Source organism: Somniosus microcephalus, chromosome 1 (genome assembly GCF_052327205.1).
Source record: "Somniosus microcephalus isolate GS21.2 chromosome 1, FLI_Smic_1.0, whole genome shotgun sequence".
NCBI lineage: Eukaryota > Metazoa > Chordata > Chondrichthyes > Squaliformes > Somniosidae > Somniosus > Somniosus microcephalus.
The window spans coordinates 272,558,169-272,581,060 of record NC_140987.1 but is presented as its reverse complement, the minus strand read 5'-3'; the positions used below and the strand labels follow the sequence as shown (position 1 = coordinate 272,581,060).

The 22,892-nt window shown below is 43.4% G+C and overlaps 1 protein-coding gene across 1 annotated transcript in view; it reads right to left on the bottom strand.

Moving 5' to 3' along the window:
• Positions 1–22,476, bottom strand: part of LOC147124800 (choline transporter-like protein 1) — a 102,425-nt gene extending 79,949 nt beyond the window's left edge. Inside the window, exon 1 of the mRNA XM_085993408.1 lies at positions 22,320–22,476. Within this exon, the coding sequence (XP_085849534.1) occupies positions 22,320–22,343 (24 nt within the window). The 5' untranslated portion in view covers positions 22,344–22,476. The remainder of the gene's footprint in view (positions 1–22,319) is intronic.
• Positions 22,477–22,892: the final 416 nt, after the last annotated feature.

Below are 22,892 nucleotides of genomic sequence, written 5' to 3'. Positions count from 1 at the left end.
GTGGTGGGAGTCTGGAACTCACTGCCTGAAAGGGTGGTAGAGGCAGAAACACTCATCACATTTAAAAAGTACTTGGATATGCACTTGAAGTGCTGTAACCTTCAAGGCTATGAATCAAGTGCTGGAAAATGGGATTAGGCTGGATAGCTCTTTTTCAGCCGGCAGACACGATGGGCCGAATGGCCTCCTTTTGTGCCGTAAATTTCTATGATTCTACAGTGTTTCCAGGAATAAAAGTGCTCATTAACTAAAAGAAAGACTTGCATTTATATAGCACCTTTCATGACCACTGTGACATCTCAAAGCACTTTAGTCAGTCAATGAAGTACTTTTGAAGTGGAGTCACTGTTGTAATGTGGGAATTGCGGCAGCCAATTTGCGCACAGCAAACTCCCACAAACAGCAATGTGATAATGACCAGATGATCTGTTTTTGTTATGTTGGTTGAGGGATAAACATTGGCCAGGACACCGGGGGTAACTCCCCTGTTCTTCTTCGAAATAGTGTCTTGGGATCTTTTACATCTACCCGAGAGGGCAGATGGGACCTCAGTTTAATGTCTCATCTAAAAGACGACCAGTGCAGTGCTGAGGGAGGGCTGCACTGAGTGTCAGCCTAGCTTTATGTGCTCAAGTCCCTGGAGTGGGACTTGAACCCACAACCTTCTTGACTCAGAGGTGAGTGTGCTACCAACTGAGCCACAGCTGACACAACTAGGTGGGGAAATAAAGTAATGTCCCATTTAACTGTACAAATGTTCTTATTGCCCATTAAGATTATACAGTGGCCTCGTCACTCAGCACATTGTTGGTTTTTAAGTGTCTCCACATAAGGATTCCTTCCATTACTGATGTGCGTTTGAAAATGTTTTTTAAAAACTACCTCTGAGCTATACATTTTAAAACCACAATAGATTTAAGTACTTGCAGATCAGTGAACGTGATACAAATACAGGAATACTGAATTTCAAATGATCATGCACGTAGCAACTGGGGCTGCATATTGCCAGAGATAATTTCAACATTCAGCTTTGACACATGCCTGAAGTATCAGTGTGGACCTTCTCGTTATTTAATGGCTACTTAAACCACGTTGCCACACTTAACACCAACCGTTCTCTTTACTGAGCAAGATTCCACTCAGAAGGTCACTACATGGTGCGATTAAATGTATTGGGTTATCTGTGGAAGGGAGTTTGGCTTAATTACAACAGCAGATTTACTGCAGCCCAGATGATAGGAATTAGGAGCAGCCAGTCAGCTCAGACAGGAGGTTACTGGTACGCATCACCTTGCATACGACACACACTTCCACCTTCAACTAATATCCCTAATCCTGCAGAACTGAGTTAGTATCTTGAATCCTGCAGTGTTTTGCTTTTGTAGTCAGTATCTGGACACTGGTTTTAACTATGAAAGCCCACCATTGAAATACATTGAAGGTTCTTAAAGCCTTACTGTGCTACTCTGAAAGCTATCTCAAACCCTACAGTGGTGTTTCAAATTCTTTCAATCTTGCTTATCTACATGAAAAATATTGTCTGTGCAATGTATTTTAGCAAATCCACAAGGGCTGGATTAAGCAGCTTGTCTAATGGGCCTCACTTCGGCAAATATGTACCGACAAGCATAATCTTCATCCAGTGAACCACTTCTGCAACCTCTCCATGGCTTTGACATCCTTCCTAGAGTAAAGCACCCAAAACTGGACAATATTCCAACGGTGGCCTAACCAATGATTTGTATAGGTTTAGCATTCCTTCTTCACTTTAGCACTATGCCCCTATTTATAAAACATAGGATCCTAAATGATATCTGGAGTGCTCCACACACGTGAATGAAGGCTCAAAACCCAGAAGTCAGTTCAGTTTGACAGATTTTATTGGACAGCACAAATGAGTAATACAGGCAAGCAATACATCTATCCATTGGGGGCTAGGAGCTCATCAGTCCCGGTACTTTCTAATGCTGCGATCCCCTGACAAAGGGTTTCATTACATATGTATACCTTTCTAGAAAGGCAGCTACTTGTACAGTTTCTTTGTCTGAACTGTCACTCACCCTGACTCAGCAGATGTCACTGGTTTTGACACAAAACCATGGGAACTAAGGATCCCAGTTCTTATCTGTATTGCTGAATGTTGCGGAGTCATGGATTTCTCAATCTCTCTTTGATTTCATCTCTTTTCCTCAGTACTTTGCTTAAACTTTAATTATGTTTGTTTATTATACATATGCTTTGTTAGTTTAATTAGGTTCTTTTCATTATTTGTTTGCAGCTCATTTTACGTGGTGTTCGATTGTGAAATTAAACACCTTTTCCTACTTTCCACACTAACTTTATCTTTCACGTTTCCACACTAACTCACAGAAAGTCAGATGTTTCTCTATCTGCATTCTAACACTTCGGGCCATGTCCCAATACCTTATCATCCAGTGCCTACTTTTGTAGCGGATCAGTCCTCTGTCCTTGGAAACCCGAGCAGCTCCGAAATGTCTTCCTCAATCATCTATCGCTTTTGGCACCAGGGCATCTGTTCCTAGGTCTCTTTGAATAGTGTTCTTTTGTTCTAATGTACTGTACCATGATTTGAATGTTACATTGTCATGTTATCAAACAAAAGCAGAGAACTAGCATTACAACACTATTGCACCTAACTGCTACTGAGCTTCTGATCTTTGGCCACCCGGGGTGGGGTGGGGACGCACGCACGCACGCACGCGCGCACGCACACACACACGCGCGCACACACGCACGCGCGCACACACGCGCGCACGCGCGCACACACACACACACGCGCGCACACGCACGCGCGCGCGCGCACACGCACGCACGCACGCACGCACGCACGCACACACACACTTGTGGGTCTGGCCAAGGTGGCCATTTACAGGTCTAAATTGGACACGGCAGGTGGGAGTGGTCGCTCTGGCTGCCTGCCTGCCTGCACCCGGGTGTCACTGGAGAAGGAGCGGCGTGGTGCCCGAGCTTCCGCGACCAGTGGGCACCGCAGGGCATACTGGATACTAGGTGTAATATTATTTAATTTTACCAGCTTCCTTGGTTTTATGGTTTAGTTCCTTATTAGTTGTGCCCCTCTAAAAAGGGGCACTTTTGTTTGATGATACTGGGGCAACCCAGTGCCTTCTTATTGGTTTTATTTAAAAAAGGCTACTGCCCTTTCCCAGACCTACAGAATCACTGCTGCTGTTGCCATGGTGAACCCTTCTCAGTCAGATTTATTTTAATTACTTTCCCAAAACTATATGCTTATTTTTTTTTTACAGCTTAAGTAACTTGACCTCCCACTTTTAAAGATGTGTGTATCTGAACCCCAAGTCTCTCTGCTCTTGACTCTTTTTAAAGTTTTACTATATATTGTATATAGAATTGAAGGAAAATACAAAACCGAAACAGGCCCAACCAGTTTCTGTTGTTGAGTATCCTACATGAGCAGTAATCCTAATCCCAAGTGCCCGCACTATTCAGATAGCCCTTAATTCCCCTTTCCTTCAATTACCTATCTAATTTATTCTTAAATGATACATGATCTCTGCTTCAATCACTAACTCCAGTGGCACATTGCACAGCTTCACAACTGTGTAAAAAGGTTTCACCTGCCCTCTATCCTAAATCTTTTACATTTACTCTTGAATCTATATTCCTTTGTTCTAAACCCCACAAACAAGAGAAACAATCTGTTTCTATCTACTTTGCCCCACCCCTTTCATAATATTCAGCAATCTATCAAATCACTTACTCTTCTATTCTTATGAAAACAGCACCGTTCCCCTCCCTCCACCCCAAGTCTGTCTTTGTATTACCACATACCAGACGGTATCCTAGCGAACCTGTGCTCCAACCTCTCGAATGCCTCAACGTCCTTTCTATATCGCAGAGCCCAAAACTGCATACTATACGAAGGTTTTATATAGATTCACCCTTACATCTCGACTTTTATATTCTATATAAAAACTCAGTATTCCATTACATTTTTCATTGGCCTTAACCACTGGAGGCGCTGCTTTTAATGTCTTGTGAACCTAAACCCCCAAATCCCTCTGCTCTCCCAATTCAAAGTATAAAGAACTTGCATTTAGAATTACTTATATTTTTTATCCCGTCTACTGACATTGAATCCCATCTAGGGTTGCAAAGAGGTGGAAAGTTTCCGGTAAATTTCCGGAAATTTTCCACGGGAATTTTGCCCAAAAAAGCACATGCTAGCATAATATTGTTTTTTTTGTATTTCTTTCTTTTTTTCCCCCCCCCACAGGTCCTCTCTTAATAATTAAGATTCCATCTCGGTTAGTAATTTTAAGGAATTTCTTAATCAATATATGTTTATCTTCTTACTTGGCTTGTTTTAATAATTACAAGTTTTGTGTGTGACTGTGAACAAATGTGTCCTGATTGGTTGGATGAGTGGATGAGCGATTAGCTCCCTCTATTTGTAATATTTGCATATCGAATTGTGATTGGCCTTCAGGCATCTGTAAGACTGCTATAGTTTTTTTAAGATCCAGGTTAGGGGTCCTGAGGGAAGTCATTTTGTTTTCTGCTGATGTTGTGAATGATGATGCAGTAAGTAAATCAGACTTTATACCAAATAAACCAGTTACTTGTTGAACTCTGTTGTCCTTCAATTTAAAATATACAAAATAATACACTATTGGTGATGTAGCGTCGTGTGTGTACAGGTCATGCTTCCATCACATGCAGCATCAGCAAAAATGTACTCACCCTGTTGCAATTGTGCTGATCGACCGCAGTTCGACACAGATGAATGCCCTTTATATCTCTGCATAGAACAATGCCACGTTTACCGTCGGATGTGTGGAAGCATTTTACCCCAGGCATTAAAGATGGAAAGACTGTGTACATGTGCAAACACTGTAGAAAGCCATATGTAAAGAATGCCACAAAGATGCAGCAGCATTTATCCAAATGCAACAACTTCACTCAAAGCTCACAGCAGTCAGCCCAGAGTTCCTCTGCTTCCATTCAAGAAGATGATGGTTCTCATTCAGCATCAGGCTCCTTATCATCAGCAACTCCTGGCCCACTTGGAAGGTTCTTTGATACAATGGATAACCATAGCCAGGAGAATGCAGATGAGTGCCTTGCTCGAGCTGTATATGCAACAGGCTCACCCCTCATGCTCACAGCCAATGTGTACTGGAAGAGATTTTTCAATGTTATTCGCCCTGCATACTGTCCTCCCACCAGACATGCTTTGTCTACTTATTTGCTGGAGGCTGAGTATAACAGAGTCCAAGGAAACGATAGCGATGGCAGACTGTGGTGCAGTTATCTCAGATGGGTGGTCAAATGTACGAGGGGAGGGCATCATAAACTACATCGTCTCCACTCCTCTCCCAGTGTTCAAGAGCACAGACACGAAGGACAACAGACTCACAGGCACATACATTGCTGATGAGCTGAAAGTGGTCATCAACGATCTTGGATCACAAAAGGTCTTTGCAGTAGTTACTGACAATGCTGCGAATATGAAGGCTGCTTGGGCTCAAGTGGAGGAGGCCTAGCCTCATATTACATCTATTGGGTGCGCAGCTCATGGGCTTAACCTCCTCCTCAAGGACATCATGGGTTTGAGATCCATGGAAGCACTGTACAAGAGAGCCAAGCAAGTTGTTAAGTATGTCCGGGGAAAACAGGTAGTTGCAGCAACCTACAACGCCAAGCAAATGACAAAGAACAAGAACACCACACTGAAGCTGCCCAACAACACTAGATGGGGTGGTGTTGTCATAATGTACAACAGCCTTCTGGAGGGTAAGGAGTCGCTGCAAGAAATGGCAATATCCCAGTCTGGGGATATGGAAACCACCATCAAGAAAATACTGCTGGATGATGTGTTTTGGGAGAGAGTGGTTGGCAGCCTTAAACTACTCTCACCAGTAGCATCTGCAATTGCTCAGATTGAAGGAGATGACGCTGTCTTGTCAGATGTTCTCAGGCTTTTTACTGATTTAAAAGAACAAATCAGCATTGCCCTACCCACATCCCTGCTGCTCCAAGCAGAGGAGAAGGCAATTGTTCAATTCATACAGACGCGTCAAGAATTTTGTGTCAAGCCGATTCATGCTGCAGCATACATGCTGGACCCAAAGCATGTTGGGAGACCAATACTTTCTGGAGAACAGATCAACAGCGCTTACAGTGCGATTTCTACCCTTTCACACCATCTCAATCTGGATGTGGGCAAAGTTCTGGGAAGTCTGGCAAAGTTCTCTACCAAGCAAGGTCTTTGGAATGGGGATGGGATATGGGAATCATGCAAGCATATCAGTGCACATACCTGGTGGAAGGGACTTTGTGCATTTGAGGCCCTGTCACCTATTGCATCGGTGATACTCCAAATCCCACCTTCATCAGCGGCCTCTGAACGAAACTGGTCACTTTGGGAATACGCATACAAAGGTGCGCAACAGGCTGACTAATGAGAGTGGAGAAACTGGTGGCTATCCGGGCGAACCTACAACTTATTGAGCCAGATACAGAAGTGTCCACCACACAGCTAGACACTGACACAGAGGAGGAAATGGACACGTCAGAGCCAGAGTCAGAGAATCAGGAGGAGCAATGAGGAGTAGAAGACTCAAAGGGACAAAATAAGGACAAATTACAGGCTAAATAAGCTGATGCTCTTATTTTATTTTAGATGGGTCTTTTTTGTGGGGGTTCAATAAAGTTCAAAATTATAACCTAAATAAAGTTTTGAAAGCCTGTTTTTATTTGTATGGAACAGTATGTCTAGTTTGATGACAAAGATAATATAAGGGTCAGAGACAAAAACCATCAGTGTGCAAAAAAACTCAAAATTCCCATAAATTCCTGAAAATTCCCATGGAAAGTTTCCTCTTTTAAAAATTCCCAGAATTTTGCAACCCTAATCCCATCGGTCACTTTTTTGCCCATTCGATCTTATCAGTTTCCCCTCGCAATTAACCTCCTTTGGTCTTCAGAATTACTTATTATGCCTCCTATTTCAGTATCGTCTGAAAACCATTCCCACCAGCCCTATATCCAAATCATTTACATACACAGTGAACAGAAGCAACCCCAGAACAGAGCCCTGTGGGGACACCACGACCCACTTCTATCCACTCTGAAACTACCCTCAACTCTTACCCTTTCCTCCATTTTAACCACTTTTTATTCCAAATGTACCTCCCTCCCCTATTTCCATACCCTTCAAAAGTCTTGTGTGATACTTCGTCAATGACTTTCTGAAAGTCCATATACACAACACATCCACCGCATTTCCCCCGCTCACCATATCTGTCACCAATGTTCTTTTTAAGCTGCACAGCCACGCAGCGAGCTCACCGGCTTTTAAATCCAAAAATCATGCATGCGCGGATTTTTGAATGGGCCATGCAGCCCGTTAAAGGGAACATTGTCTGTCACCTCCTGAAAAAGTGATCTTCCTTTCTGAAATCCATGTTGGCTACTTCTACTTATTTTTCTTCATCTTGATATTTAGTAATGTCATGTTTAATTAAATATTCCCAAATCTTCCCTACTGCAGATGTTAAACTAACTGGCTTGTAATTACCCCGGTTAGCTCTGAAAATTGAGTACTGCCTTGGTCACTCTCCTGTCCTCCAGCTCACATCCACTCTCAGTACAACCCTGAAATATAATTTCTAGTGCCTATTACTTTGGCTATTCCTTCCCCATTTCCTTCTAGATCCCATCCGGTCCCAGCACCTTGTCCTCCTTAGCTTAAACTAACTTGGAGTCATAGAATGGTTACAGCACAGAAGGAAGCCATTCGGCCCGTCGAGCCCATGCCAGCTCTCTGCAAGAGCACTTCAGCTAGTCCCACCCCCTGCCCTTTTCCCATAGCCCTGGGATTTATCCAATTCCCTTTTGAAAGCCACGATTGAGTTTGCCTCCACCACCCTTTCAAGCAGTGCATTCCAAATCCTAACCACTCGCTGCGTAAAAAAGCTTTTCCTCATGTCACCTTTGGTTCTTTTGCCAATTGCCTTAAATCAGTGTCCTGTTTCTCGACCCTTCCGCCAATGGGAACAGTTTCTCTATCTACTCTGTCTGGACACCTCATGATTTTGAGCACCTCTCTCAAATCTCCTCTCAACCTTCTCTGCTCTAAGGAGAACAACCCCAGCTTCTCCAGTCTATCCAGGTAACTGAAGTTCCTCATCCCTGGAATCATTCTCATAAATCTTTTCTGCACCCTCCTTCACATCCTTCCTAAAGTGCGGTGCCCAGAATTGGACACAATACTCCAGTTGAGGCCGAACCAGTGTTTTATAAAGGTTCATCATAACTTCCTTGTTTTTGTACTCTATGTCTCTATTTATGAAGCCCAGGATCCCATATGCTTTTTTAATCGCTTTCTTAACCTGCCCTGCCACCTTCAATGACTTGTGCACATATACCCCCAGGTCTCTCTGTTCATGCACCCCCTTTAGTTTATATTGCCTCTCCTCGTTCTTCCTACCAAAATGTATCACTTCGCACTTTTCTGCATTAAATTTCATCTGCCACGTGTCCGCCCATTCCACCAGCCTGTCTATGTCGTCTTGAAGTCTATCACTATCCTCCTCACTGCTCACTATATATGTCATCTACGAATTTTGAAATTGTGCCCTGTTAATATACATCAAGAAAAGCAGTGATCCCAGTACCGACCCCTGGGGAACACCACCTTCCTCCAGTCCAAAAAACAACCGTTCACCACTATTCTCTGTTTCCTGTCACTTAGCCAATTTTGTATCCATGCTGCCACTGTCCCTTTTATTCCATGGGTTTCAACTTTGCTGGCAAGCCTATTATGTGGCACTTTATCAAACGCCTTTGGGAAATCCATATACACCATGTCAACTGCATTGCCCTCATCAACCCTTTGTTACCTCATCAAAAAACTTCTCTAATACTTGAATTTATTTTTTCGCTTTTAACCCATTGTAATTTAGGAAAAATTCTCGGGACTAAATTGTAAGAATTCGCAATAATTTACAGTTCTGAAGATTAATTTTTTTGATTAAAGAATCCCTGGCCGTTGTGCTTTTAAATTTCCAGGGATAAAAATGGCTGTGATACCACATGGCCGAAGACAAAGGACTTGGAAAGCAGCTTTGTGTGTCTGGCAGTAAGGTTCAATGGAGCTGCCAATCAAAGGGGAGTCCCCACCCCCCCCTACAGCAGGACAATCGATGCCTGTTTACAAAACGTTCTACAATGTTGACTCTGAGATCGAGTGCTCGAAACTGCCAGCATGAACAAAGGAACTTTGTTTGCCAAGCACTCAAGACTGTCAATCAATTGTGGTTCCAGATGACCACAGGACAATGCTTTGTTTACAAAGCAATTGAATGCTATTAGCATTTGTTTGTATATCGAGTGGATACATCTAAACTGCAGAAGAGACTTTTGGATCTTGAATGGGAACCGTTTAAGAACTGAATGGGTTTAAATCACCTAGCATTCTGGACAATAGAGCAGTTGTATTTCCCTTTTGTTTCAGCCCAGGGAGCTCCAGAAGACACATTAACCCAGTCCAACCACTCTGAGTTAGTCAATCACAGCTTTCTCTTGTGTATTGGACCCTTTGGGTGGGAATTTTGCACACAGCCCTTGCAAGGCAGAACGGCAGGGGGCTCACCAGGTATAAAGATAGCTGCTGAGAAGCTCTCTCTCTCTTTACTTCCTGGGACCAGAGGTGAGCAGGGTGTTCTGACTCCTCGGCAAGGCAACCTAGCAGGAGTTAGGGGTGGTGATTTAAGGGTAATTGCTAAGATTGTTTAAGTAACATTGGAGCCATTTTATCCCTCGTTTGCCGTCTGCAACCCCGTTAGCCGTCTGCAACCCCGTTATATAGTTTTACTGTAATTACTGTATTCGTGTGGTATAGTTTATTCTTTTGATTGTAGTTTATTTAGGTAACAAAACTTGATTTTTCTCTCATCCAAACCACTTGTCCGTTTTAATATCATTAATTATAAGTTCCTCCACTCAGAACTGAAGGAGGGGTGGCGATTCGAAACCGCTGTTTGTAAATTGGTTTAGAGTGCAGCAGCAAAAGGCTGCTGGCCAGGTAAATTACCATAAACCAGTTAAAAGATGCCCCCCTTACAAAATTCTCAAATTTCTCTAGACTACGCAAAAGTAGAGATTAATCAGTACAGTGACTATGCTATGTTCTTAAAGCAATAACTAACTCTGTCATTTTAAGCAAGAGAATACATATCTTGAAATTTCTCATTTATTTTTCATGTGTTGAATCGAGCATGGACTGCAGTTGGGGAGCTCGGACAGTAAACTACAAAACCGAAAGCAACAAAAGGCCAAGTACGTTTCAATATTAAATCTGAAATAATTTCAGTTACCAATGCTGCCAAAACATCTATAATTCAGTACATGAGCCAAAACAAACAGGCCATAAAAACCAGTATCATGTTTTTTCTAAATACAGAGGAATTTGAAGTTACCTTTATCTAAATTGATGACATTGAGCTCCCGAGTGTGGACTCAGTGTCTAAGGACAGGATGTATAAGCGAGGCACTAAGGATACAATTTCTACATTAGTGGAATCTACAGGAGTGCTAACTGGGGCTCACAAGTTAATTCAGCTCATACTACATTTCACTGAAGAATGATCAGAACTACCACTAGATTTGAAATGCAACTCTTATTGCTGTGTGGAATATTAGTTATCACTGCAAACCTTTTCAATTATAATATCTATACTCTCTGGAGTTTAGAAGAATAAGAGATGATCTCATTGAAACATACAGGATTCTGAAGGGGATTGATAGGGTAGATGCCGAGAGGCTGTTTCACCTGGCTGGAGAGTCTAGAACTAGGCATCATAGTCTTAAATGGCCTGCCCCTTATCCTGAGACTGAGATGAGGAGGAATTTCATCACTCAGAGGATTGTGAATCGTTGGAATTCCTCTACCACAAAAGGCTGTAGATGCTGAATCGTTGAATATATTCAAGGCTGAGACAGATTGATTTTTGGACTCATTGGGAATCAAGGGATATGGGGATAGTACAAGAAAGTGGAGTTGAGGTCGACGATCAGCCGTGATCTTATTGAATGGTGGAGCAGGCTCGAGGGGCCATAAGGCCTACTCCTGCTCCTAATTCTTATGTTCTTATCTGCAATGAATAGGTGTGGTCTTAGGCACAGTGAGACGAGTGCGATACCACTTTTACAGAGGGCTACACGGAGCATCACATCACCAGACATTACACTGCCAACCCCAAAACACAGCAATGAAACATTTTAATAAAGGTGCATTTTAAAGCAACAGAACCCTCCAAAAGCTTGCCTTTATATAGTGTGTTACAGTCAGCTCCACTCAAATTTGGCATCCTTTAGGTGTAATGAAAATTGAATGATGTATCGTATTTCCTACATTACAAGCGACTACAGTTCTAAGTACTTCATTGCTTGTGAATAGGGTTGCAAAATTCTGGGAATTTTTAAAAGAGGAAACTTTCCATGGGAATTTTTGGGAATTTTGAGTTTTTTTGCACACTGATGGTTTTTGTCTCTGACCCTTATATTATCTTTGTCATCAAACTAGACATACTGTTCCATACAAATAAAAACAGGCTTTCAAAACTTTATTTAGGTTATAATTTTGAACTTTATTGAACCCCCACAAAAAAGACCCATCTAAAATAAAATAAGAGCATCAGCTTATTTAGCCTGTAATTTGTCCTTATTTTGTCCCTTTGAGTCTTCTACTCCTCATTGCTCCTCCTGATTCTCTGACTCTGGCTCTGACGTGTCCATTTCCTCCTCTGTGTCAGTGTCTAGCTGTGTGGTGGACACTTCTGTATCTGGCTCAATAAGTTGTAGGTTCGCCCGGATAGCCACCAGTTTCTCCACTCTCATTAGTCAGCCTGTTGCGCACCTTTGTATGCGTATTCCCAAAGTGACCAGTTTCGTTCAGAGGCCGCTGATGAAGGTGGGATTTGGAGTATCACCGATGCAATAGGTGACAGGGCCTCAAATGCACAAAGTCCCTTCCACCAGGTATGTGCACTGATATGCTTGCATGATTCCCATATCCCATCCCCATTCCAAAGACCTTGCTTGGTAGAGAACTTTGCCAGACTTCCCAGAACTTTGCCCACATCCAGATTGAGATGGTGTGAAAGGGTAGAAATCGCACTGTAAGCGCTGTTGATCTGTTCTCCAGAAAGTATTGGTCTCCCAACATGCTTTGGGTCCAGCATGTATGCTGCAGCATGAATCGGCTTGACACAAAATTCTTGACGCGTCTGTATGAATTGAACAATTGCCTTCTCCTCTGCTTGGAGCAGCAGGGATGTGGGTAGGGCAATGCTGATTTGTTCTTTTAAATCAGTAAAAAGCCTGAGAACATCTGACAAGACAGCGTCATCTCCTTCAATCTGAGCAATTGCAGATGCTACTGGTGAGAGTAGTTTAAGGCTGCCAACCACTCTCTCCCAAAACACATCATCCAGCAGTATTTTCTTGATGGTGGTTTCCATATCCCCAGACTGGGATATTGCCATTTCTTGCAGCGACTCCTTACCCTCCAGAAGGCTGTTGTACATTATGACAACACCACCCCATCTAGTGTTGTTGGGCAGCTTCAGTGTGGTGTTCTTGTTCTTTGTCATTTGCTTGGCGTTGTAGGTTGCTGCAACTACCTGTTTTCCCCGGACATACTTAACAACTTGCTTGGCTCTCTTGTACAGTGCTTCCATGGATCTCAAACCCATGATGTCCTTGAGGAGGAGGTTAAGCCCATGAGCTGCGCACCCAATAGATGTAATATGAGGCTAGGCCTCCTCCACTTGAGCCCAAGCAGCCTTCATATTCGCAGCATTGTCAGTAACTACTGCAAAGACCTTTTGTGATCCAAGATCGTTGATGACCACTTTCAGCTCATCAGCAATGTATGTGCCTGTGAGTCTGTTGTCCTTCGTGTCTGTGCTCTTGAACACTGGGAGAGGAGTGGAGACGATGTAGTTTATGATGCCCTCCCCTCGTACATTTGACCACCCATCTGAGATAACTGCACCACAGTCTGCCATCGCTATCGTTTCCTTGGACTCTGTTATACTCAGCCTCCAGCAAATAAGTAGACAAAGCATGTCTGGTGGGAGGACAGTATGCAGGGCGAATAACATTGAAAAATCTCTTCCAGTACACATTGGCTGTGAGCATGAGGGGTGAGCCTGTTGCATATACAGCTCGAGCAAGGCACTCATCTGCATTCTCCTGGCTATGGTTATCCATTGTATCAAAGAACCTTCCAAGTGGGCCAGGAGTTGCTGATGATAAGGAGCCTGATGCTGAATGAGAACCATCATCTTCTTGAATGGAAGCAGAGGAACTCTGGGCTGACTGCTGTGAGCTTTGAGTGAAGTTGTTGCATTTGGATAAATGCTGCTGCATCTTTGTGGCATTCTTTACATATGGCTTTCTACAGTGTTTGCACATGTACACAGTCTTTCCATCTTTAATGCCTGGGGTAAAATGCTTCCACACATCCGACGGTAAACGTGGCATTGTTCTATGCAGAGATATAAAGGGCATTCATCTGTGTCGAACTGCGGTCGATCAGCACAATTGCAACAGGGTGAGTACATTTTTGCTGATGCTGCATGTGATGGAAGCATGACCTGTACACACACGACGCTACATCACCAATAGTGTATTATTTTGTATATTTTAAATTGAAGGACAACAGAGTTCAACAAGTAACTGGTTTATTTGGTATAAAGTCTGATTTACTTACTGCATCATCATTCACAACATCAGTAGAAAACAAAATGACTTCCCTCAGGACCCCTAACCTGGATCTTAAAAAAACTATAGCAGTCTTACAGATGCCTGCAGGCCAATCACAATTCGATATGCAAATATTACAAATAGAGGGAGCTAATCGCTCATCCACCCAATCAGGACACATTTGTTCACAGTCACACACAAAACTTGTAATTATTAAAACAAACCAAGTAAGAAGATAAACATATATTGATTAAGAAATTCCTTAATAATTAAGATTCCATCTCTGTTAGTAATTTTAAGAGAGGACCTGTGGAAAAAAAAAGAAATACAAAAAAAAAATTATGCTAGCATGTGCTTTTTTGGGCAAAATTCCCAAGCTAAACTTCCCGTGGAAAATTTCCGGAAATTTCCCGGAAACTTTCCACCCCTTTGCAACCCTAGTTGTGAAGCACCTTGGGATATCTGGAGGTCGTGAAAGACGCTATAGAAATGCAAGTCTTCTTTATAAAAAGCATAAAGTTGAGAATAATGAAGAAACATTGAAATGGAGAAAGAGTGGGCGAGGAACCATGGGTAGTGGATACAAGCAGCACAAGGAAAAACCAGAAAGGGAACAGGAAAGAGTAACAAGACTGACTAATTGTAAAGCGAAAGGGCTTTAAAGATTTGAGAAGCTTGAGCTTAAGTGTCGTGAAATGCAGCTGTTAAGGGGGGGGTGGTGGGGAAGTACTTCAAATGTTAAATTGCACAACTGGATCTCCCATGGCATTGCTTATTATGATCAAGAGGAACAGACTGTTTTATAACAGACGTCTTACACCATGTAATGTACAATGAATCAGGGCCAGTGGTTTATAGCGATTGAATACTTGTTACTTCTAGATTTGACTATTCCAACACGCTCCTGGCTGGCCTCCCATTTTCCACCCTCCGTAAACTTGAAGTCATCAAAAACTCGGCTGCCCGTGTCCTAACTTGCACCAAGTTCCGTCCACCCATCACCCCTGTGCTCGCTGACCTACATTGGCTCCCGGTTGAGCAACGCCTCAATTAAAAAATTCTCATCCTTGTTTTCAAATCCCTCCTTGGCTTCGCCCCTCCCTATCTCTAACTTCCTCCAGCCCAACAACTACAATGTTCCGGTCAAGCTGCACCGCCGCCCGCGCAGGCCGGTCAAGCTGCACCGCCGCCCGCGCAGGCCGGTCAAGCTGCACCGCCGCTCACCAGCTCTACAATGGAAATAACCACACATGCGCGAAAAATTGAAAGGGCTGCACAACCAGTTAAGGGCCTGCGCAGCAAAAAAGAAATTACAGGGAACATTGCCTCCAACCGTCCACGATATCTACACTCCTCCAATTCTGGCCTCTTCTGCATCCCCGATTTTAATCGCTCCACCATCAGCGGCCGTGCCTTCAGCTGCCAGGGTCCTAAGCTCTGGAATTTCTTCCCTAAACCTCTCCACCTCTCTCTCCTCCTTAAAACCTGCATCTTTGACCAAGCATTTGGTCATCTGCAGATCTCCTTATATGGCTTGGTGTCAAATTTTGTTTTACAACGTTCTTGTGAAGTGCCTTGGGACGTTTTACTATATTAAAGACGCTGTACAAATACAAGTTGTTGCTGCTGAACACATTCGGTGCATGGCATTCTAGAATTTTTAAGTGGTGTTTCAGGGATTGAATTACACAACTCCAGCCATTTTTCTGTGAAAACCAAATCAGTTGCCTTGATTATTATATAGCAGTTGATCTCGTATGCCATTGTTCCTGCAGAAAAAATAAACACTTCTTCCTGCAAATGTGTGTCTCTCATTCTTTATGTCTTCCACTTTTCTTTCTATAGCTCGGTTACTTCGCTCATTGTGCTGTATTTGTCTGAATATTTTTCTCACTATTTATCTCACTGTGCAAGTCTCCCCATCACTAATTCCTCCCTGTTCTGTCTCAACACAGCCTTTATGGCTCTCATTTATACTCCTTTATTAATGAGATGTACTCAATTTGTACTCTTTTAAAGAAACACAGCAAGACAGTGGAAAACATATAGCAAGTTGTGGGCAGGTACTACGATCAAGCATGGAATGGTTGCCCAGGAAGTGATGGAAAGGGAAACAAAGTGAAGAGTGTGCTGGAGACTCAGGCCAGGAGAGCACAGAGTGGAAGGGCCCAGCAGGCAACAAGGGGTGGTGGATCTAGAGTGAACTGTGGTAGGCAGTATGCAGATAAGGACTTGGGGAAAGGGCAGGGTTTACAGTCTTGGAAGTACTCGGGGAATGGGATCTGAGAGCACTCTGGGGGGCTGGGCTTTGGGCACCTGAAAGGGGAGCGGGAAGGAGCATCCTGGGACATTCGACAGCTAGGGTGCAGGAGGCTGGAGGTGTGGGGTCTGGGTGAACTCAGTAGTGCTTAAATTTGAACACTCGGGCATGGTCTGGGAACATTTGGTGGATGCATGAGGGAGTTACATAATGTACAACCCAGAAACAGACCATTCGGCCCAACTGGTCTATGCCGGTGTTTATGCTCTACTCGAGCCTCCTCCCACCCTCTTCCATCTAACCCTATCAGCATATCATTGTGATTTAGCAGATACTGGGAGAATTTGTTGAAGGTGGGCCCTAGCATTTAGTAAAACTGGTGGAGGGTTGGTCAAGTCCAATAGTTTAGCAGCACTGCTGGGGGAGATTAGTTTGGCAGCACTCAGGGGAGAAAGGGCAAGTCACCAGGGTGGAGAAAGAGGCTGCAATTTCAAAAGGGGAAAACAAATGGAAGCCATTTTGAAAGGGGCACAGGAGAGCAGCCACTAGGGAGAAAATATAAGGAAGCTGCTGCGAAATATAAAATATTGCACATGCACTACAGCAACCCAACCAGACCACAAAACCTCATGAAAAATTCAAGATCCAACAAAGTACTCTAAATCATGCTTCAGTCTCCCCACCCAGGAGTAGGCCCTTCAGGGAAAGCCATTTTCCATGGATTTACAATACAGTACAGTATGAATAAAAAGAAACATTCGGATCGGAATTTTTTTAATGGGCTTATTAGGTTATAAATGTTGATTTTCTAGTTAGTGAAAATTAAAGATTGCAAGACATGGAGCAATGTGATTGGTCACGTCCTCTACTACTTGCCAGTTTGGAATTGCTATCAAAACAAATTGAGATAAAGCTGCAGAGCTTTCAGCTGCTCCCTCTCTCCTCGTTAATAGTTTTCTTAGTGGCTTTCCTCACTTTTGATTTGTGTACTGCCTCGCTCTTTAAATTTAAAGTTGGGTGCGCATCAGGAAGAACTTTCTCAAAGATTGATAAATCTGTGCAATGGGCAGCAAGTGCAAACACATGGGGGTTGTTCAATGGTATGAGGAGTGTTCACTTCCCTTCAAATGGACCATGCAATCTTTTCTTATGAATCACGTAAACGAATAAGTAAAGAGTGGTCTCCTGGACTAGTTTTGATCGCCAGGGGGTCGGAGAGGAATTTCCCAGATCTTTTCCCCCAAAACTGATTTGGGTTTTTTCACCTCTCCCAGTTCATAGTTTCGCATAGAGTGGAGAGTGTGTATCTTGCGACACACATGGTCATAGAGTCATGATGGCACAGAAGGAAGCCATTCAGCCCATCGAGTCCTCAATACAGTCAGTGCCCAAGTAATCAATGGACAATACGCCATCAAGAGTTCTCTGCTGGAGACATTGACACATTTTGATACGGCCATTGTGTGCACAGGAGGGGGCCAGGAAATGTGTTTCGAGATACTGCAAGTTGGTTTTTGGTTTAAAGTAAGAGGCACTTTGAAGAGGGTCGGCGTGGGGAGCTAATGCAAGAACAGCAAGCAGAAAGATTCTGGCCTACAATCAACTCCAGGTGACAGCCGATCGGGAGTGGTGATTATGATTTGACTGAAACATACAGAGGGAGCTTTTGTGATCGAGTCTGGGTAACTTTATGTGTAACAGTCAAATCGTACACCGGTTTAACTGTGTCATATTGTGTCGATGCAAATGACCCTTGTGTAGGGGTTTGAATTTTGGGGTTGTTAGTGTAGTGTAATATAAATCGTGTGTGTGTCTGTGTGTGTGTGTGTGTGTGTGTGTGTGTGTTCAATAAACGAACAAATCAAAAGGTTGAGCCAAAACCCAGTGTTGTGCGTATTTTGTTCTTATAAATCCTGACATCCAAGAAGTGTGTGTAACGGGAGACCAGTATCGGAGAAAACCCCTTACACTTTCTAGTACATCCGGTCTATCAATTTTCACCCCTTCCATTGCTTCCAACTTTTCCACTTCGACCGATAGTTTGTCAGCATCCACCTCCTTAGTAAACACTGATACAAAGTACTCATTTGAGTATTCCAGCCTTGTCCTGCGCCTCTAAGCATATATCACCTTCTTTGTCCCCAATAGGCCCCACCCCGCCTCTTACTACCCGCTTACTGTTTGCATGCCAGTAGAAGATTTTTGGGTTCACTTTTATGTTAACCGCTATTCTACTCTCATATTCTCTCTTTGCCAATCTTATTTTCATCTTCACTTTCCCTCTCAACTTATTGCATTTGGTCAGGTTCTCCCTTGAAGAATTCACCTGGCATGCACCATTCACACTGTTTTTTTGTTTCATCATCTTCTCTATCTCCGTCATCCAAGGAGCCCTTGCTTTGGTTCCCTTAACCTTCCCTCTTGTTGGAATGTACCTAGCCTGTACTTGGAACATCTCCTCTTTAACGATCACCCATTGTTCCATTACAGGTTTTCCTGTCAGTCTTTGGTTCCATTTTACCCTTTCACATCCCATTGAAGTTAGCCCTATTCCAATTTGGAAGTTCCACTCAAGATTGTTCCTTGCTCCTCTCCATTGCTAATCTAAATCTTATGATACGATGATCACTCATACCCAAGTGCTCTCCCAGATACTTGGTCAACCTGGCCTACCTCATTACCCAGGAATGCCTCCTTCCTAGTTGGCCCAAGAACACACTGGTCAAAGAAATTCTCCTGAACACATTTCAGAAATTCCTCCCCCTCCTTTCCCTTTACCCTAGCATTATCCCAATCGATATTTGGGTAATTAAAGTCCCCCAATATCACCACTCTATAGCTCTTGCATATCTCGGCGATTTCCCTGCTGATTTGCTCCTCTACCTCCCTCTCACTATTTGGAGGCCTATAGAATATTCCCAATTGTGTGATCATTCCCTTTTTGCTCCTCAACACTAACCATATGGATTCTGTCCTAGTCCCCTCAAGAACATCCTCCCTTTCCAACACTACAATGTCTTCCTTAATCAGCACTGCCACCCCACCTCCCTTTTTTCCTTCCCTATCTTTTCTGAACACCTTGTACCCTTGAATATTAAGTGTCCAGTCCTCACCGTTTTTAAGCCACGTTTCTGTTATTGCCACATGGCTAAATGTGCTTGTAGCTCAGCAACCTTATTCACCACACTTTGTGCGTTTACGTACATGCATTCTAAACCCATTTTTAAATTTTTCGTAGTCTTTCTTACTCTGCTCCTATCTAAGATGGTACTACTTCCGCCTCTGGTACTATCCAACACACTCACTCTGTTATGCACCTTATTCCTCTTTTCTACTCCCATATGCTGGTGCCCATCCCCCTGCCAAGCTAGTTTAAACCCTCCCCAACAGCACTAACAAACCTTCCCGTGAGAATATTGGTCCTGGCTCTGTTGAGGTGTCACCCATCCGGCTAGCACAGGTCCCACCTTCCCCAGAAATGGCCCCAATGCCTCAGGAATCTAAATCCCTCCCTCCTGCACCATCTCTCCAGCCATGCATTCATCTGTTCTATCCTCCTATTCCTGTAATCATTAGCACGTGGCACCGGGAGTAATCCGGAGATTACTACCTTTGATGTCCTGCTTTTTCTCTCTCCTAGCTCCCTAAACTCTGCCTGCAGGACCTCATCCTTCTTTCTCCCTATGTCGTTGGTACCGATATGGACCACGACCTCTGACTGTTCACGCTCCCCCCTCAGAGTGTCCTGCAGCCGCTCAGTGACATCCTTGATGGTTTGTGGAATTTGCTGCCCCAGAAAGCTGTGGAAGCTACATCATTAAATAAATTTAAAACAGAAATAGATAGTTTCCTAGAAGTAAAGGGAATTAAGGGTTACAGGGAGCGGGCAGGAAATTGGACATGAGTCTAGGTTCAGAATGGTCATGGCCCTGTGGGTAGTGGAGCAGGCCCAGGGGCCGTGTAGCCTGGTTCTGCTCCTACTGTGTTCTAATTCTGTGTTAGATTTCAGGAGATGGTTTTATTCCTGTTCCTGGCTGGGGTGGAGATCGCCTTTACAGAAGGTAAGTACTGTAGAAAATATAGGGACAGAGTGATCTCCTGGAAGAATTTCGATCGCCTAGATGGGTCGGAGAGGAATTTCCCAGATTTTTTTCTCCCAAATTGGCCATTGGATCTTTATCTGGTTTTTCGCCTCTCCCGGGAGATCACATGGGTTCGGGTGGATGCAGAGTGATAGAAGATTTGAGGTTAGGATCAGATCAGCCATGATCTTATTGAATGGTGGAGCAGGCTCGAGGGGCCGATTGGCCTACTCCTGCTCCTATTTCTTATGTTCTTATGTTGACCCTGGCACCAGGGAGACAACATACCATCCTGGAGTCACGTCTATGGCCTCCACACTCAAGCTGCGGGGTGGTATCGTAATTGTGATGGGACAGGCTGGATGGACCAGAGGGTCTTTTCCTGTTCATCACTGTTGGTAAGTATATCAAGAGCATAACATTTCCACTCCCAGGACAAACAGTTCAAATAACTTCAATAAAATAAAGCTGCACTCAAAACCTGCTTTGCAAGTGGCAAACCTTACTTGATCAAGTACTGTTTTAAAAGGACACTCTTCATAAAACATATCCAATAAGTTTACCTACATATTCAAACTTCAAATGATTCTGCAAGTTGCATCAAAACTCACCACACTGATTAAACTGCAACTGAACGAATCACAGCATTCCAATCCGTAGCCTTTCCACTATTCTCCTTCCTCAAATATGAAGGATGCACTTCTTAAAAAAAAGTCTGAAATAAAAGATAACTGAAAGCACTAATACTGGTGCTTTTTTATAATAAACTACTCTCTCACAGGTCAATAATTACTGGTCCTGCATAACCATTGACTGCACCCATAAATATTATTAGTACTGCTAAATTTCTTCAAACACAAAACTCAAGTGTAAAAACATGGTTGACACAAATTAACTTTGCTCTCATTCTATCCAATAGCGCCTCTCCAATACAATGACCTTTATTCACCCATAGCTCGCAAACACACAATGAAATACTCCTTTGTTTCAATGAAGCACGCTATTCAAATTACTTCTAACCAGATGGTTCGCCCACTTACGGCTGGCAAATATTTATTATTTTGTTCTGAGACGTTTTCCATTTCTGAAAGGCTAAAATCAATTCTTTGGATTAACCAGAAAGCATATAGGGGATTACTTATATCCTTGTTTTCAAATCCTTCCATGGCCTCGCCCCTCCCTATCTTAATCTCCTTCAGCCCCACAACCCCTCAGAGATATCTGTGCTCCTCCAATTCTGGCCTCTTGAGCATTCCTGATTTCAATCGCTCAACCATTAGCAGCCATGCCTTCTGTTGCCCAAGCCCTAAGCTCTGGAATACCTCCCTAAACCTCTCTTTTGTTCTTTAAGACGCTCCATAAAACCTACCTCTTTGACAAAGCTGCCCTAATATCTCATGTGGCTCGGTGTCAAATTTTGTTTTATAACACTTCTGTGAATTGCCTTGGGACATTTTACTACATTAAAGATGCTATATAAATACAAGTTGTTGTTGCCTAAAAATTATTGAAGGATTTTCCTCCAGTTTGTACAGGTTATAATTTTGATGGATTTAATTAGAATTTGTCCAAAGATAGCACTTGCATTACCAACGAGCCACCCACAAATGAAAATCTCCAACAGATGTTAAATTGCAAGAAAAAGCCACAAGTGAGAGTTAAAAATCACTTCAATTAATTATAATGTAAACTGAGACCATTTTAACCCCTCTGCAATTAGAGGTCCAAGAAAAAAAATCCTCAATGGAAGCAAGTGCAGCATAAAACATTTTATTTCTTAAAAAATTCTCTTTTGTACATTATGAATATTTTTTTTTTTAATAAAAGGACTAAATGTAGTTTATTGCTGGAAGCAAGTGTCTGACAAATACAAAATAAAGCATTTTATGAAAAAGATTCTCTTTTTGTACAGTATGAATCTTTTTTTTAAAGAAATAAATGCAGCACAGTGCACTGAGGATTTTAAAGAGATTTCTCTCCACGGATGTTGCCTGACCTGCTGAGTTTTTCTAGCATTCTCTGTTGTTATTTTAAAGAGAGCCTTCAGTCAGGTTGGAAAAGCCAATCACACACACACAAAATAATTCAACCACAAAAACAAACAAACATAGACAAAAAAAGCAAACTTATTCAATCACAAAACCAAACACAGAGACAGAGACAAAGACAGAACCCTGGAGCTCGGACAGAGCCTCACTCACCTCTTCACCGCCGCAGCAACCCATCCCCGCTGACCATCGGCTGAGCCACCGCCTCCACGACTAGTAACAGCGTCTGGCGGCATCCACCCAGCCCGGGGAAAGACCGTGTGTCACCCTCAAACCGCTCCCCCCGGTGTCACCCTCAAACCGTTCCTCCACCCCCGTGACACCCTCAAACCGTTCCTCCACCCCCCGTGACACCCTCAAACCGTTCCTCCACCCCCCGTGACACCCTCAAACCGTTCCTCCACCCCCCGTGACACCCTCAAACCTTCTCCCTCTCCCCGGTGTGACCCTCCCTGACAGCCTCAGATCCCCATTCTCCCCCCCCCCAGACGGATCGTTTTAATCCAGACGCTGATGAGCAGAGGTGGCAGTGGATGCTGCGGGAGCTGTGAGCGCCTCCCCCAGGTCAGGCAGTGTGATCACAGAGCGAGAGAGAGACTGCAGATAGTTACTGAGACCAGCAGCAGGTTGGGGGGTGATTGACCAGTACAAAATCATGAGGGGTCTAGACAGAGTAGATAGAGAGAATCTGTTCCCATTGGCGGAAGGGTCGAGAACCAGAGGACA